The following is a 16,513-nucleotide window of genomic DNA, read 5'->3' as shown; positions in this document are numbered from 1 at the left end:
ACAACTTTATAAAATTTTAATTTTTAAACACAATTTTAATTTATAATTATGATATACAGTATATTTCTAAAATAATATTAATAAATTACAGCATACCATATAAACTTTATTAAATACCGACATATCCTTCTTGACAGTGTGTCGTTTTTAATCCATCTTAAAATTGAGTCCATAGGTTCCATTTGGTTTAAGAAAGACTTCATTAAATTTGATATCAACCTGTTAAAGTTATGGATCACAGAAGTTACATCCAAATAGATGAATATTTTGAACTTGTGATTAGACGTTCGGAAAAGGTTTTCATTAAATTCAAGAATTCATTTAGAATAGGTTTACTTAAATATTGTTCAATTTCCACTTCGGAAATCGAGAACGATTTCCGAAGTGGAAATTGAAACGTCAATAAATGTATTTTAACCTTTAATTGTGGCTTATTCCCATTTAAATAGTAATTAATTTAAAATGCCACAAGAAAATAGCTTCAGAACAATATTAAGGATTTCAATATGTAATCTAAGGGGTAATAGACATTACTATGAAGCTAGTTTCAACTACTAATATGATGTTTTCACTGATGATGATCCGATAAGACCAAAAACGTCCTGAAATTTTTAATCCATTTGGATAATTTTAATTTTTTTTAAATTTCAAATATATATCATTTTACATAAGAAGTTGTTTATGTGATTGTAAGTTTTTAAAGTATGGTTATTCGACCGTTACTTGATGCAAATTCATTTTATCTAACATAAAACATTGTTAACTTTTGTTTTCAAAACCTCCACAAAATTTATTATAAATTATTATCACTACAGCTGTTTCAACACAGTGCCTTTTTTAAGTGATTTATTTTTGGCATGCGTTTACGCTTTATCGTTTTCAAATAAATAAGTTGAGGATGTAAGAACTGTTTGTCTTTCAGTTAGTTTATGTATGTATATGTTTCAGAATTATGTATGTATTTTTTAATTTGTTAATTTCCATAGATTCTAATACAGATAGCTAAAGACCTTTATTTTGAATGTGAAGAATTTGAAATTGTTCTATCACTCTTACTTTGAAATTGGTAATAATATCTAAAATATCTAACTGTTATAGATTATTTTAGATCATTTCGAAAAATACAATAGAACCAGTTTATAAAATAAAACATTTTCAGTTACCTTACAACTGCAGTTCCATATTAATTTCATTTGACGTAAAAAATCGTTTTCCCAGTATTTCTCTTACAGAACCCCTTTTCTAGTAAAAAACCTTTTAGACCATAATACTGTACTTCCAAACATTACATTTAAAATTTTACATCGTTTTAAAATTTACATACACCACGACTACTTTGAATTTAGTAATCAAATATATCACAATAACAGTGCAGAACTTCTAAAGGGTCCTCTAAACCCATTGTTATCAGATATTTTTATGGATCATCTAGAAATAAAGATTTCCCGAAAACATCCCGTATTCAAACAGTTTTTATATTGGTGGAGTTACGTAGACAATGTACAATGTACAGGTATGTTTTACAGAAACTAACAGGAAACTTGATCAATTCTTATTACATATTAATTCAATTCATAGTCATAATTAATTAAGAATAAAAACAGAACAGACTCAATCTAAAAATTTTCTAGATTTAAAACTTATAAGATTTAAAAACAACTATTACTGTTTCGTATTCCATAAACCTACTCATTCCGATACGACTATACACAATTATCATCCCATCCTACACAACATAAATGGGAGCATACGATAAAATGTTACATAAATTAATAGAAATTCCCATGTCAACAAATAACTGAGATAATATTAAATATTATTAAGCAAATAGCAATAAACAATGGGTAGAACGAACAAACAATACATAAAATTTTAAATCCAAATCTACATAAGATAGCCCTGAATTTAATATTTCTACCACCAAAGAAAAACTCAGGTAAGACATCAACAAAATAAGCCAATCACATAAAAAGAAAGGAATAACACCAGCTTTCAGAACAAACAACAATTTATGCAAACGTATTAAGAACAACAAAAACTAAGAGAAAAAACACTTACACAGTGGTGTATACAAATTTAAGTGTAGCGACAGCCCAAAAACTTACATAGGTCAAACTGGTAAGAATTTTAACAAACAAATAGCAGAACACAAAATGGCTTTCATTAATAGAAAAAATAGATTCTACGTCACCTCCTAGACCATAATCATTCTTTTAATGAGCAATTTCAATGTCTTCACATTCAAATTAAAGGCCTTAAGCTATTTTGCTAGATACTCTGCCGAAACCGCTGTAGTGATAAGGATTTATAATAAAGTTTGTAGAAGTTTTAAAAACAAAAGTTCCTCAGTGTTTTATTATTAGAGAAAAATTATGTCTTAATATTTTCTAATTTAGTAAAATCCATTCCAAGGATTATGTTGTAAACTTTTTTAAAATAAAATAGCCAAACATACATAGGGGTACCGAGTGACTATGTGAAGATTGTGAGAGGTATGTATGAGGAAGAAACAACTAGTGTTAGGACAGATGTAGGAGAGAATGATAAATTCCATGTGAAAGTAGGATTGCACCAGAACTCTAGAGTTACTCTTTAAAGTTAAAGTTTAGTTTCTCCTAAAATTTTATATCATTTACAATAAATTATAATAGTTTGATTTATTTTTGGTGCTTGCTTTGGAACTCCTTTATTGTTATATTTGTTATTGCTACATATTTGTTTTGTTTCTTTTCTCTATCAAATTTCCTCTCTTTATATTTTTAAATTTATATCTTAAATTATTATCTTTAGGTCGATTTAGGTATCTTTTTAAGCAAACTACGAGTTTTTAAAAGAACTTGGATTTAATTTATACATATTTTTCTTCAATTAATGGGCATCGATGATATTTTTTTTATATTTTCCTCGTAATCTCAAATAACATATGTCACATACTGCTTGGAACTCTATAACTATCTTCAATTAAAAGAAAATCTTTGTGTCCTACCGTTTTTGAAGAGGGGACTTTTCTTAATTTTACTATTTTATTTCTCAATCGGTTTGTTTCTTAGAAAACCAGTATACCAATTTTATACTTTCTATCTTAAAAAATCTTCATATGGTATGGTCTGATAATATGGCCTTCACTTCACGTAGAAATCGTTAAGAAGAACAGTGTAAAAATGTTGTAAATATAATATCAGTGAGATATGGGAGTATTAAAAGATAGTAAACTATCATGAAAATCACTTGTGGTAAGCAGGACATGCAATGCCATAGTAATTCTGATACAACGTAGAAGAGTTATTGGTAGAATCTGGGGTAACAACCCAAAACAAACACGATAAATGTATGAATCCATTATCAGATCTGCCCTTGTCCACGGGTGTTATATTTCAATTAATGATGTCAATTCTAGATGGCTGTTAAACTTCCTTCAAAATGGGCAAAGTGATTAAGTATCTCAGAGGCCCATCTAAGGACTCTCAGAGCAGCCTCTGGAGTACTCTCACAAAGTTTTTATTTCAAACATGGCCTATAATTGTTGATCTAGAAGAGGAGGCATATAAATCCATATATTGGATTGAAAGATCTGAAACATGAGCTGGAAAGAGACTGGATGGCAGAAGAGGCAGACACTTTGTAGTTATGTAGATAAAGAAGATAGGTCGGTGTTTTCTATGCTGGTGATGCCAAAAGACTCCCATACTCCACCTGGACCTTTAATAAATTACCTAAAGTGGAATATGGTAGTGTGTGGAATTGAGAAAATTGAGAAAACCTGGGCATAAATGGTTCTTGTGGATGGGGATCTTCCTTTGCCCGACAGAACTATCTTTTACCTTGGTAAACATGTGACTGTTTTTCAAGCGAAGATAGCCCTGCAGGAAGCGGCAGAAACAATGATCCAAGCTGGATTTCAAGATCATGATATAATTATATACTCGGATAGTCAATCAGTTCTGAAAGCATTGATAAATCAAATAATAGAGCTACATACCAACTTGTTTTAAAGCTCAGAATGAGATACAGGCTAAAAATAATAAAGAAGCTGTTAGATAAATGCTTGGGAATTCTGGTATTGGGGAATAAGGCGGCCGATGTAGCAGCTAAGGAAGCGACACAGCTGGTGTGTTTTGGACCTGAACCCTTTTACGCAGATTTCCATCAGAACTTTAAAACTGATACACGGAAGTGGTTTCTAGATCAATACCTGGCAAGATAGAACGGAAGGAATGATTGTCGTCAAACTAAGAATCATTCCAAACTAAGATCAAGGGTCAGTCTTGTTAGGAAACCAACTATTTTAAGTAGAGATGAAATTCGAGAGGTAGTGCAGTTCCTTACAGGTAACGCTAATCTCGCGAGGCACCAAAACATCTGTGGGCTCAGCCAATCAGCAATGTGTCCCAGGTATGAGAAAAGTGAAGGGATAGCTAACACTTTGTGGACGACTTTTCAGCCTTTGCTGAGGCGAGGCTGCAATATTTCTACTCTCACCAAACAACCCTTAAAGCTAGTGATGGAGAGTAAGATTGGGAGGCTTGCCAATTTTATTAAGTAGACCAGTCATTTAAAATTGAGGCCCGGCGGCAATCCCAAATAGGGACAAATCTTTATACATCTCACTAGGAGAAAACTGGTAGGGCAACGACAGAAAATTTAAGACCTGGGTTTAGTCGCTAAAGGACAGCCCTTGTCAAAAAATTGTAAACTTAAGGCAAGGTTATATACATAAACAGTAATTTTTTGGTTCTACTAGACCTAGGTAAAAGTGCTTCCGCCGGTGGGGCTGCAAAGTCAAGGAAGTAAAGATTCGCCATAAAGCTTAGTTTTCGGTACGCTTAATAAGGAAGGATATATAGGGAAAAGTCTTTAAACTACTAAGGTAAACTGAAACGTCGTGCTGCCTTCTACTAACAAAATATTAAATAGTGAAGACTACACATCCTATGAACAAAAAAGAAAGCAGCGGGGACCTAGGGGATCTAGATATTTATGACGAAGAAACAACAGTAAAAAAAAATACTAAAACAGATACATAAACTTAAGAACTTAAACATGTTCCACTATTTATTATAAATTTTAAAAATGAGATAAAATAGTTAAAAACTGAAAACTGTAAATAACAACCTGATGGAAGTGCTAGGAGTATATTAAGTAGTATATTATTTGGAAAAGGTAAAAGAGAAAACAACATAGTTATAGATTATTTAGATTATAATAGATTATTTAAAAGACAAGAAAGTTGTAACCTGGAAAGAAATGTTTATAATGACAGGGAAAAATAGAGGAGAAAGATACTATTTAATTAAGGGTTTACAAATCATGTAGATAGCATACATACACGCACACACACAATAGAGGAGAGATACTAGTAAACTATGCAAAAGAAAAAAACCAATACGTTCTTTAAAAACTAGAGAAGATAAGATGGACCTGGCAAAGCCCAAATGGTATAGATACCTATGAGTATAAACAACGAACAAGTAATAAACAACAATCTATAATTTAGGCGCAATAACTACCACAGATCAGGCGAAATAAGGACCGATATAAATTAACGTAAGATTAGTTAAAATTAATATATAATATGTTTTATTAGATTACAGATTTCCTTCATAATGTACTGTTATTAAAATATATCACAAAAAATATATACAAAAACTGAAAACTTGAATATTAGGATGTGAAACGTGAATCATGCAAAAACAAGATCGAAACAAAATACCTGCAAATATTTATTGCAAAGGAGGCACAAATATAAAAGTTAAAATCTGATTCATACAAGAGAATAAAAATATGTACACACTAACACCTAGACCAAACGCAAGAATCAAGATGAGTTTAATTAATATCAATAAAATATCAGATGGAAAAAAGAAAATGGAACCAATAAAGAAGAAGGTGGTGGATATAAATAAAAATAAGAAAACATGAGTGATTGTTTGAAACTATTGGTTTTTAAGGCTTGATTGGTGACTTAGGTTTATCAAGTGGGCTGCTTCAAGTGACTGCCATTCAATGATTCTCGTAGAAAAACAATTTTGTTGTTTAACACGTGCATATTATATTTCTAGACTATTCTTATTAATCTGACATAGACTTTTTAAGACTTTTTATTTTAACTGGAAATTATTTACTTATATATCTGTTAAAAAACAAAGAAAAAAGAAATAAATAATTAAACCTATTTAGATTCTCTATAAAGGCTGCTAACCATTTATGTAAAATTTAAATAAACAAAAAGTTTTATAAAACAATTTATAAAGTTGTAAAATTTGTAAATTTATAAAAATACTCACTGGTACAAAAGCCTAAAGAACATATAATAGCTAGTACTACCACCAATATCACTTGCCGCATTTTGTTCATTGTATTCAAAGATCAACAACAGAATACTATCAATTTGCCTTAGTTCATTTATGTTATACAATTTTTTGAAGGTGCTTTTAAATAATAATGTATTTGATAACAAAAAAATGGCAAATAACGACTACTATTTTTAGTCCATAATTTTTCTTTTTAATTACGTTTTTTGCTCTTCATTAAATACGAGTGATTGATTAGTGTCGTCTGTAAATATATTTAAAATATAATATATGACTTAGTTTCATTTTTGGAGATCGCCTAAATGGTTAATTAAATATATTATATTCTTGGCTTTGGACGAAGTGGTTTCTGGATAGTGGAATTATAATTTATACTTTTTTTTTCTATACATTTTATTACTTTTATCCTTTTGTTTATCATTTTATCAAAAATGCGACTGGGATTTAAGAGGTCAACATAACTAGAGATTATAACCAAAGTTTAAGTTTAATTTGCAAATTGATTTAACGGTTTAACGTTTCTTTGTTTCCAAAGATAAATCTATCTATTGAGTAATACATATATTTAATAGATAGTAAATCTATAATCTATTGAGTTAAAATTTCACTTCTAACATAGTCAATTTTGAATTCCTAAACCGTTTTTCTAGGTTTCTTTTAGATTTTTTTTCGGAAGGCACTGAAATCAAATTTTAACTCTTTTCTCTTTACTAGTTACCTTTTGTTATTATATTTTTATTTAACATTTTTAAATATATTTTAAAATTTAACACTGTCAATACTATATAAAAAAATTAACGAAAATTTACAAGACCGCAAAATCCAAATTTCACGAAATTGGGATAGTGGCATCGTCTAGTATAAAAAAACAATGATTTTATTATTTTTTAATAAAATTTCATAAACACAACAAAATTGCTAAGAGTACCAGTTAAAAGTTATATATTTGATAATGATAATTAAGCACTAAATAGCACTAAATCTAGAATTTTTCGGCAGCAACATGATTCGCTGTGCAACTTTTTGCTTTATATTCGGAGAGTGTCAGGAAAGTTTGTGAACAAAATTTATGCTGGTAATTACCTTGCATTTTATGCCCAACTGAAATGCATTTCCAAAGTACATAAAAAATGACAAATTTCCAACTAAGAAACTATCGACAGGAATAAGTTCAATTGTGTTACTTAGTGGTTTTCGAAGTTGCTGAATACGAATATGATAACGACTATGATCCTCGAGCTAGCTGGTGCTAAACATGGACCTTATCTTGTAACGAGTCCGTCACTTCAATAATTCTTTATTCACTTTAAATAAAATTTTTAAATCCATATCCTCTTAATAATTTTCTTAATTTTTAAATTCTAAGTTTTTATTCAACAGCGACACCTGCGGCGCTGTAGCGAGACATGAATATCTGGCTAGCAATTAGCGCTCATTCTGGGTTGAACTTTTTGGAAAACAAGTTCGATTAACTAAGAAGGGTAGGCGGCAAGAGAAGGCTAAATTTGTTTTAAGAATATTAATTTTTGTTGGAAAAGAAGAATATGGAGAGTTTTTAGTTGTTTTATGGTGTATACTATCTGATTTATAGCCACTCTTAGCCGCCTACTTAAGAAGTTAAATCCAGAGTCAAGGATTTTTTTTCAGTTATTTTTTTTTGGCATTTATTAAGAGGAAAATAAGAATCACGTTTTGAATTTACACATTTGCCCGTTACCCTTAGCTGTTCCATCAGAGGTCCAGATCTCTCTAAGACTATTCCCGGACCACTTCAGGGAACCAGCCGGAAAGACCTCCCTTATTTAGCGTGTGGAACATTGTTCATTTTTATATTGTTTTATTCATTAATTTTTAATAATTTTTTTATATTTCTTTTTCAATCTTAAATCATACTATTTCATTTAATAATAAAAACCCGTCATTTTTTTTAAATAATTCTAAATAACATAAACATTAATTGTCAACTACAGGTCGAGGTTTTAAATCCTCCCTTTTAACTCAGTTGTACGGTTTTATGTGTACACATTTAATCAGAGAGTTATTAATTGTTATTGTATTATTATATATTTAAACCTTTGGACATCTATCCCGTCAGGATAGTGTCCTCATTACTTTATTATAACATTTATTATAGTTGAAAGCCGAAGTACAGAGTTATATCTCTAGTAGGCAAATAAATTACCTTTTTAATTCATATCATTAAAATTTTCTTATTTTAGTATTTGTAAATTCAGATCATCAAGTATCAGTTGTGTATAACCAGGGAATTTATTTTTTTGTATATAACTAGGTTGACTGTACATCATTGGTGGTGGGTAGTTATAAAAGCAAAATTCTTCTTCTTCTTAACATGCCATACACCAAAGTGCGTAGGCGACTATCTCATTACTAGAATTCTGTTCTTGGCGGCGTGACACAGCTCGCCTGTATTGTGTATTCCTGTCCATTCTTTAATATTCCTTAACCAGGATAATTGTTTGAGGCCGGCTCCTCTCCTACCTTCGATCTTCCCTTGTAGGATTAACTGTTTTATTTCATATTTTGCTCCTCTCAATATGTGCCCAAGGTAACCAATCTTACGTTCTTTAATTAATTCAAAGAGTTCTCTTTCCACGCCGGCTCTCTTAAGGACGTCATCGTCTCGAACTCTATCCACCCAAGGTATGCGCATCATTCTTCTCAATGACCACATTTCAAATGCTTCAAGTTTGTTGATAGATGTTTTTTCAAAGTCCACGTTTCCATGCCATAAAGCAAGATGGACCATATGTAGCACTTGACCATTCTGTAGCTTATTTCGAAATTTAGGTTTTGATTACATAGGAGCGGTCTGAATTTCACAAAAGCTTGTCTTGCCATTTGTATTCGGGTTTTTATCTCTTATTGTGGATCCGATTGGTCATTGTGATCGTGACCTATGCATATTATCGGGTTTTCTGGAGGGTTTCTGCTAATGACCATATATTTCGTTTTCAAAATGTTGATTTTTAGGTCATATTTTTTACCTATGCTATTCACCCTATCAAGTAATAACTGCTGATCTTCCAAATTATCAGTTATAATCACTGTGTCGTCCGCATAGCGTAGGTTGCTAATTGGTATGCCGTTCACCTTAATGCCTAATTCCGTGTCTTCTAATGCTTCCGCAAATATATTTTCAACATATAAATTAAAAAGCATCGGAGAGAGTATGCAGCCTTGGCGGACACCTTTTCGGATTTCAAATTCATCCGTATATTGGTCTTGATCAATTCTCACCTTTGCCATTTGTTTCCAGTATGGATTCTGAATAATTCTGATCTTCTTCTGGTCAATGTTGGCCCTATGTAGTAGTTCCATCATGATATCATGTTTAACATTGTCAAATGCCTTCTCGTAGTCGATGAAGGTGAGGTAGACATCTTTTCGTTGATCTAAACAGTTTTGTATTAAGGTGTTCAAACATAAAATTGCCTCTCTTGTTCCTAGTCCTCTCTTAAAACCGAATTGTGTTGACCCGCTAAGTTCTTCTAGTATCTTGTACATTCTTGAGTGTAATATCCTAAGGAAGAGTTTCAGCAAGTGACTCATTAAACTGATTAAGCGGTGTTCATTGCATTTTGTGGCATTAACTATTTTTGGGATCATCATAAAGGATGACTGCAGCCATTCTCGCGGAATGTAACCAGTATCATAAATTCTATTGAACAGCTTTACCAAGATTTCGATATTCTTTTCGTCTAGTAGTTTTATTGCTTCTATATTAATTTCATCTGGACCTGTTGCTTTATGCATCTTTGTGGTTCTAACTGCATATTCTATTTCACTTCGCATTATTGATGGCCCTGATAAGTTTTCGGAAGGAAGTTTGCGCGTTGGTTGTGTTGGTCTTTCGTCATTAAAAAGTCTTTTTGCGTATTCTTTCCTCGCCATTGCTATCTCCTCTTCTGACTCTATGTATTCGTTTCTGTCGTTGCGTATTCTTGTTCTGTGGTGGCTTTTGTATATATTCGATATTTCTTTGATCTTCTTATGTAGTCCAAAACTATCTCCTTTTTCCTGCAATTGTTCGATTTCGTTGCACCTTTCCACCATCCAACGTTCTTTTGCTTTCTTAATTTTCTGGCGAATTTCTTTGTGTATTTGTTTCTATTTGTCTTGATTACGTTGTTGTTTATGTTGCCTTCGCTTTTCCATTAGATCCATAATTTCGTCCGGCATCCATTCGTTATGCTTTCTCTTTCTGATATTTGTTTTAACTTCCCTGTTTACTGCCAGAATCGTTCCTTTAATATCATTGACCATCTCTTCGATATCATCATTTTGTTCTATTATTCGCATTCTTTCATTAATTTGATTTGCATAACTCTTCTTCAGATTTTCGTCTCTCATCAGTTCTCTTGTATTTATAGGCGTACTGGTGTTTGTATTTGTTCTCTTAATTTTTGCTAGTTTTAACCTCACATCTGCTATTAGCGGATTATGATCGGATGCAATCAGCACCTGGATATGCTGTGATTCTTTTGATAGCGTTACGAAATCTTCTGTTTATTAAAACGTAGTCAATTTGGTTTCTAATTATTCGATTTAGACGGTCGTTCAGACGAGCTGAAACCATGTGTTCATGACGACAAAACCGTTCTCCTGGCAGGATTCACACAGCAGGTCTCCTCTTTAATTTTTAACTCCAAGGCCGTATTCTCCAATTGTGTCTTTATATCTTCCTTTACCCACCTTGGCGTTAAAGTCGCCCATTATTATGTTTATGTCCTCTTTCTTTGTTAGTCTTATCGCTTTTTCCAGATCTTTATAGAACTTATTTATTTCTTCTTCTGACTTATCTGCTGTTGGTGCATATGCTTGTGTCACATTTATGTTTACTGGTTTGCCTGTCATTTTGATCAACATGACTCGTTCGGAAATTGGAACAAAATCTGTGACCGATCTACTGGTCTTCCTGTCAAGAGCAATAGCCACTACATGTCGGTGATGTCTATCTGTTGGGCCACTACACGAGTAATACATAGTAATCTTATCTTTCGTAAGCTGTCCAGATCCAGTCCATCGGACTTCACTGACTCCCAATATATTTATTTTTAAACGATTCATTTCCTTTATAAGGTTGTGTAGTTTTCCTGGTTCGTAAAGACTATTAACATTCCATGTTAATTATAGTTATATATAGTTATATATATATATATATATATATATATATATATATATATAGTTATATATATATATATATATATATATATATATATATATATATATATATATATATATATATATATATATAGTTATATATATAGTTATACATATATATCATCATCATCATCATCATCATGTGCAGCTTTATCAACCGTTTCCAATTACGGTGCAGCCTCCCTTATTTCAATGTTATTTTATGTTCTTATTATTATTCGACGATGTCTTAGTTATACGTTGTTCTAATAATTTGCGCTCATTTGCGCCCATATTTTTCTATCTTGTGCTATTCGAGACCACGTTGTTCCTGTTAATTTTCTAATATCATAATCCCATCTGAGATTTGGGCGCCCCTTTGGTCTCTTAGCGTTCCTGGGGTACCACATAGTTGTTCTAGTGGTCCATCTGTTATCTGTTCTTCTTGCCATATGTCCTGCCCATTGCCATTTCAGGGATTTTATTCTTTGGATTACATCAGTCACCTGGGTTTGCCTCCGTATCCATTCAATTCTTTTACGATCCCTCTTTGTTATCCCTAGCATACATCTTTCCATTGCTCTTTGAGTTACTTGGAGTTTCGACGTTATTTCTCTCTTTAATATCCAAGTTTCACATCCATATGTCAAGACGGGTAATATGCATTGATCAAATACTCTCTTCTTGAGGTATAGTGGCATTTTGGACTTGAAGACTATGGAATTTCGTCCGAATGCTGACCACGCTTGTTTTATTCGTCTGTTGATTTCCGGAAGTAGTGATCCCGATTTATGTATGAGCTGTCCCAGGTATATGTATTCATCTACTACTTCTAGCGAGGTTTCATTAATTTTTATTTCCACGTTGGCGATCAGATCATTGCACATTATTTTAGTCTTTGCTAGGTTCATTTTTAGGCCTACCTCATTGCTGGCTGTATTAAGGTCATTAATTTGCAGTTGTAATTCTTCAGGACTTCTAGCAATTAGAATGATGTCATCAGCGAATCTAAGATGGTTTAGGTATTCTCCATCTATACATAGACCTTGGTTGTTCCAGTCTAATTTCCGGAAGATATTTTCTAAGGTTGCAGTGAAGAGCTTAGGGGATATGGTGTCTCCTTGTCGGACTCCTTTCTGAGTGGGAAATTCTGGGGTATTTTCATATATGCTTACTCTAGCTGTGGCCTCTTTGTATATATTTGCTAGCGTTTCGACATATGGTTTATCTACTCCTTGGTCGACAAGAGCTTCTATGACTGCTCTTGGGTATACGGAGTCAAATGCTTTCTCGAAGTCTATGAATGCTAGCGCCAGTGGTAGATCATATTCTTTTGTTCTGCTCATTACTTCCCTTAATGTTTGAATATGATCCATTGTGCTGAAGCCACTTCTAAAGCCTGCTTGCTCTCGGGGTTGTGCAGCGTCAAGTGTGTTCTGTATTCTGTTGTTAATGATTTTGGTGAATACCTTGTATATCACAGGTAGCAAGCTGATCGGTCTATAATTTCTAATGTCTTCCTTGCTACCTTTCTTGTGAATAAGGATTATGTTGGCTGAATTCCACTTTTTTGGAATATGTCTCGATTTTAGGCAGTCTGTGTATATTTTTGCTAGGATTTTCCAAGTTGTTTGACCAGCAATCTTTAGAAGTTCGGCTGTAACACCGTCATTACCGGCTGCCTTGCCGTTCTTCATGCTCTTAAGAGCTGCCTCTACCTCATCCACGAGAACATCTGGTACATCTTCTTGAACCGCAATTTCTTCTTCGCCTATTTCTTGTGCTTCCGGAGCTTTATATAGACCCTCATAGAATTCGGTTACATGTTTTATTATTTCATCCCTATTTGTGATCCTTTCGTTGTTGTTTCCCAATGCTATTATTTGCTTTCTACCGATTGCCAACTTCCTCTTGGTTTTCCTATAGTTTTTATGGTTTTCGATTGTATTTTGTACAAGTCGTTCATTGTAGGTTTTTATATCTTCTGCGATTTTTTTCCGTATTACTTTGCACAGTTCGGTATATTCAATTCTATTAATATTGGAGTTAATTTTCATTTCTCTTCGTTGTTTCAGGAGAGCTGTTGTTTCATCTGAAAGTTTTCTATTGCTGTTGTGTGCTTGTGATCCTCCAACTTCTTTGGCGCAATTTAAGATTGTTTCCATTAAGTGTGTGCTATTCGTTGGGTCTTGTAATTTTTCTTGAATTAAATTTTGATAGCGTTCCGAGTTGTTGCTTAGGTTAGTGATATTTACCCCTGCAGTTGGTTTCTGGAGTAATTTCATTCTTTCTAGTTTAGTGTTTAGAACGACCCGAGATCTAATTAGTCTGTGATCGCTACCTGTTCGGAATTTGTTGAGCACACTTACATCCTTTATGGTTTTCAGCTTATTAGTTAGGATGAAATCTATTTCGTTCTTGGTAGTTGCATTGGGAGCTAACCATGTCCATTTCCTATTGAGGTTCTTCTTAAAATAGGTATTGGCGATTGAGAGGTTCTGGTAATGTGCGTATTGAACCAGTCTCTCTCCCCTTTCATTTCTTTCTCCAATGCCAAAGTTGCCGACACATTGTTCTTGATTTGATTGTTTACCCACTTTGGCATTAAAGTCCCCGACTAGATACTTAAATTGGCTTTTGTTCTTGTTAAGCACCTCAGTTATTTCATTGTAGAATTCCTCTATTTCCTCATTGGAGTGGGATATGGTTGGTGCATATACTTGCACAATTTGGATGGTGTATCTTCTGGATAGTCTTAGACTTAGACTAGCTACTCTGTCTGAGGTGCTTGCTATGTCGATTATCCTATCCTTCCATTTCTTATTAATTAGGAACCCCACTCCACTTGTTCGTCCATTTTCTGTTCCTTTGTGATAGAGGATGTTGCCCGATTCAAGTTCTATTAACTCTTCGTCCTTTCGTCTTACTTCGCTGATTCCGATGACATCCCATTTAATATTGACTGCTTCATTTTCTAACTCTATGAGTCTTGCCTGGTTCGCTAACGACCTGCAGTTATAGGTCGCTACGTATAGTGTTGTTGATCTGGCTGGGTAGTGGTTTAGACTCCGCAGATTCTTAGCACCCTCTGCCCTCCTGACTGGTTCCCGAGAACTACCCATCTCGTGGTCAGTTGGGCCTACGGAGAATGAGGGCCGTGGCTTTCTTTTTCCTTTATTCATAAGGGGTCGCGAGGCATACCTTACCACGCTGCCTCAGGTCGGGTTGGTAAGGGGCAAGTGTTGTCGTACAATGGCTTTTGCCAGTAACCATTGAGTTATATTATATTAATTAGATTTATAGTTCCATCGTTGATTAAAATCAGTTTCCCAGACATTATCTAAAAAATTGAATGTTTCACATTTTTCATCAAAATTATCATCATTGTTGTTGTATTTTGGATCAAAAGTCGTATTATTCATAAAAACTGTAACAAAATGAGATTTTCTGTTGCTATTTTATCCATTTACTTAACCAAATTTCAAATTTTAATATATATAAGATCTTTTTTTCATATATTGTCATTTTGACAGTTTTGTTATATAAATAATCAACTGGATGCATTTTCATAAAAAAGGTACTTTGGGGTACCGTAAACAAACCCACAAACTGACACATATACAAAACGTGATTAAAATGTTCATAAGTAATTGTCAAAAAACACTATAATTTCGGTTCTTATCTTACCGTTGATAATTAGTGTCATTGCGTGATATGTTTTCGACGTGGGAATAATTTCGTCTTCACTTAAATCAGTTGTATTGGAAATAAATTATTTAAACAGATTAGCTATAAAGTTTGTTGCACTACTAATTTCTACATCTGACTGCATCCAATTATGTGGTAACATCTTTTTGTAAATCTTTACAGAAATATCCAATTTATTCAGATCTTCTTCAGCTTGCTATTATTCATGATCTATTAAATAATGAAAAGTGATTTTCTGTTGCTATTTTGTTCATTTTTACCTTAAAAATTGGATATTTATAAGATCTTAACAGAAAATTTTAGTTATACATATATATATATATATATATATATATATATATATATATATATATATATATATATATATATAGTTATATATATATATATATATATATATATATATATATATATATATGTATATATTGTGATGATGTATTATTTGTGAATGATGAGCAATGAGTGTTTTTTAATAATATATATAGGGTTTTTATAGCGGTTCTCAAAGAATTAGTTTGTAAGCACCTTTTGAAATTATTTTTATTATATCTATTATGAAACACACATATATATCTAACATAACCAATGTAAAGTTTAAAATAAACTATCTTTAAATTAAAATTCTTATGAAACTAATTAAATTATATAGATAATGTAAATTTTAAACAAACTATCTTTAAAATTGAAATTCTTATGATACTACCTAAATTATATTAACAAAATTTTGTACCTTACTTTCACTGAATGCCTAAATAAAATGTTCTCCAAAATAAAGATTTTAATCAGCACTCAATGTCTTCGTTCTCAGCCTCGGTTATCCTTGTTTTTGTGAAATTACTTTTTCCAATTATCAGCGTCCACCAATTTAAAATATTTTTCTTCTTAACAGCATTTATATATATTCTTCTTTTCAATATACCAATATCCAATCACCAAATATATTATATAATTTTAATTTTCAATTAATACTTCCTTCCATTATCCAATTACCATTTTTACATAACATAATTTTTAATCTTCAATAATATTATCTTTATACTGTTTCTTAATCTTCATTGAACTTATTATATTGAACATCTGAACCTTCTGACTGACTATCTTGAACTTACTGAACAATTGACTTCACTAACTAAATGTGTCTATCTTCTAACTAACTTTCTTACTAACTGACTAGCCTCATAGTAACTGTAACTGAACTTTGAATCCAAATCACCGGGTATTTATATCTTTTTCCATGTTCCAGAATCATCTGGCAAGAAATCATATTCGAATTGTTCTATATGATTGTTCTCGAAAAAGTATATGTTCTGGTTTTGTCCATTTCACAGACATAACCA

At 32.3% G+C, this 16,513-nt stretch overlaps 2 protein-coding genes across 2 annotated transcripts in view; both read right to left on the bottom strand.

The window, feature by feature from the left end:
- The window catches only part of LOC140448456 (uncharacterized), a 108,673-nt gene extending 102,270 nt beyond the window's left edge, over positions 1 to 6,403 (bottom strand). Inside the window, exon 1 of the mRNA XM_072541534.1 lies at positions 6,285 to 6,403. Coding sequence (XP_072397635.1) covers positions 6,285 to 6,354 — 70 coding nt within the window. The 5' untranslated portion in view covers positions 6,355 to 6,403. The remainder of the gene's footprint in view (positions 1 to 6,284) is intronic.
- Positions 6,404 to 6,823: 420 nt separating this feature from the next.
- On the bottom strand, positions 6,824 to 14,593 carry LOC140448904 (uncharacterized). Its single transcript, XM_072542032.1, has 2 exons — positions 14,192 to 14,593; positions 6,824 to 6,856 (listed from the first exon to the last, which is right to left on the bottom strand). The coding sequence occupies exons 1-2, from the start codon at positions 14,591 to 14,593 to the stop codon at positions 6,824 to 6,826; spliced, it is 435 nt and encodes a 144-aa protein (XP_072398133.1).
- Positions 14,594 to 16,513: the final 1,920 nt, after the last annotated feature.

This window comes from Diabrotica undecimpunctata, chromosome 8 (genome assembly GCF_040954645.1).
Source record: "Diabrotica undecimpunctata isolate CICGRU chromosome 8, icDiaUnde3, whole genome shotgun sequence".
Lineage (NCBI taxonomy): Eukaryota > Metazoa > Arthropoda > Insecta > Coleoptera > Chrysomelidae > Diabrotica > Diabrotica undecimpunctata.
This window is presented reverse-complemented; position numbering and strand designations above follow the sequence as displayed.

What these genes read in the sequence shown, in the direction of transcription:
- LOC140448904 (XM_072542032.1), bottom strand. Translation starts at nt 14,593, where the DNA reads ATGGGTAGTTCTCGGGAACCAGTCAGGAGGGCAGAGGGTGCTAAGAAT. An exon ending in ACACCATCCAAATTGTGCAA is followed by an intron (nt 6,857 to 14,191) that starts GTATATGCACCA and finishes ATTACTCAATAG; the next exon opens with ATAGATTTATCTTTGGAAAC.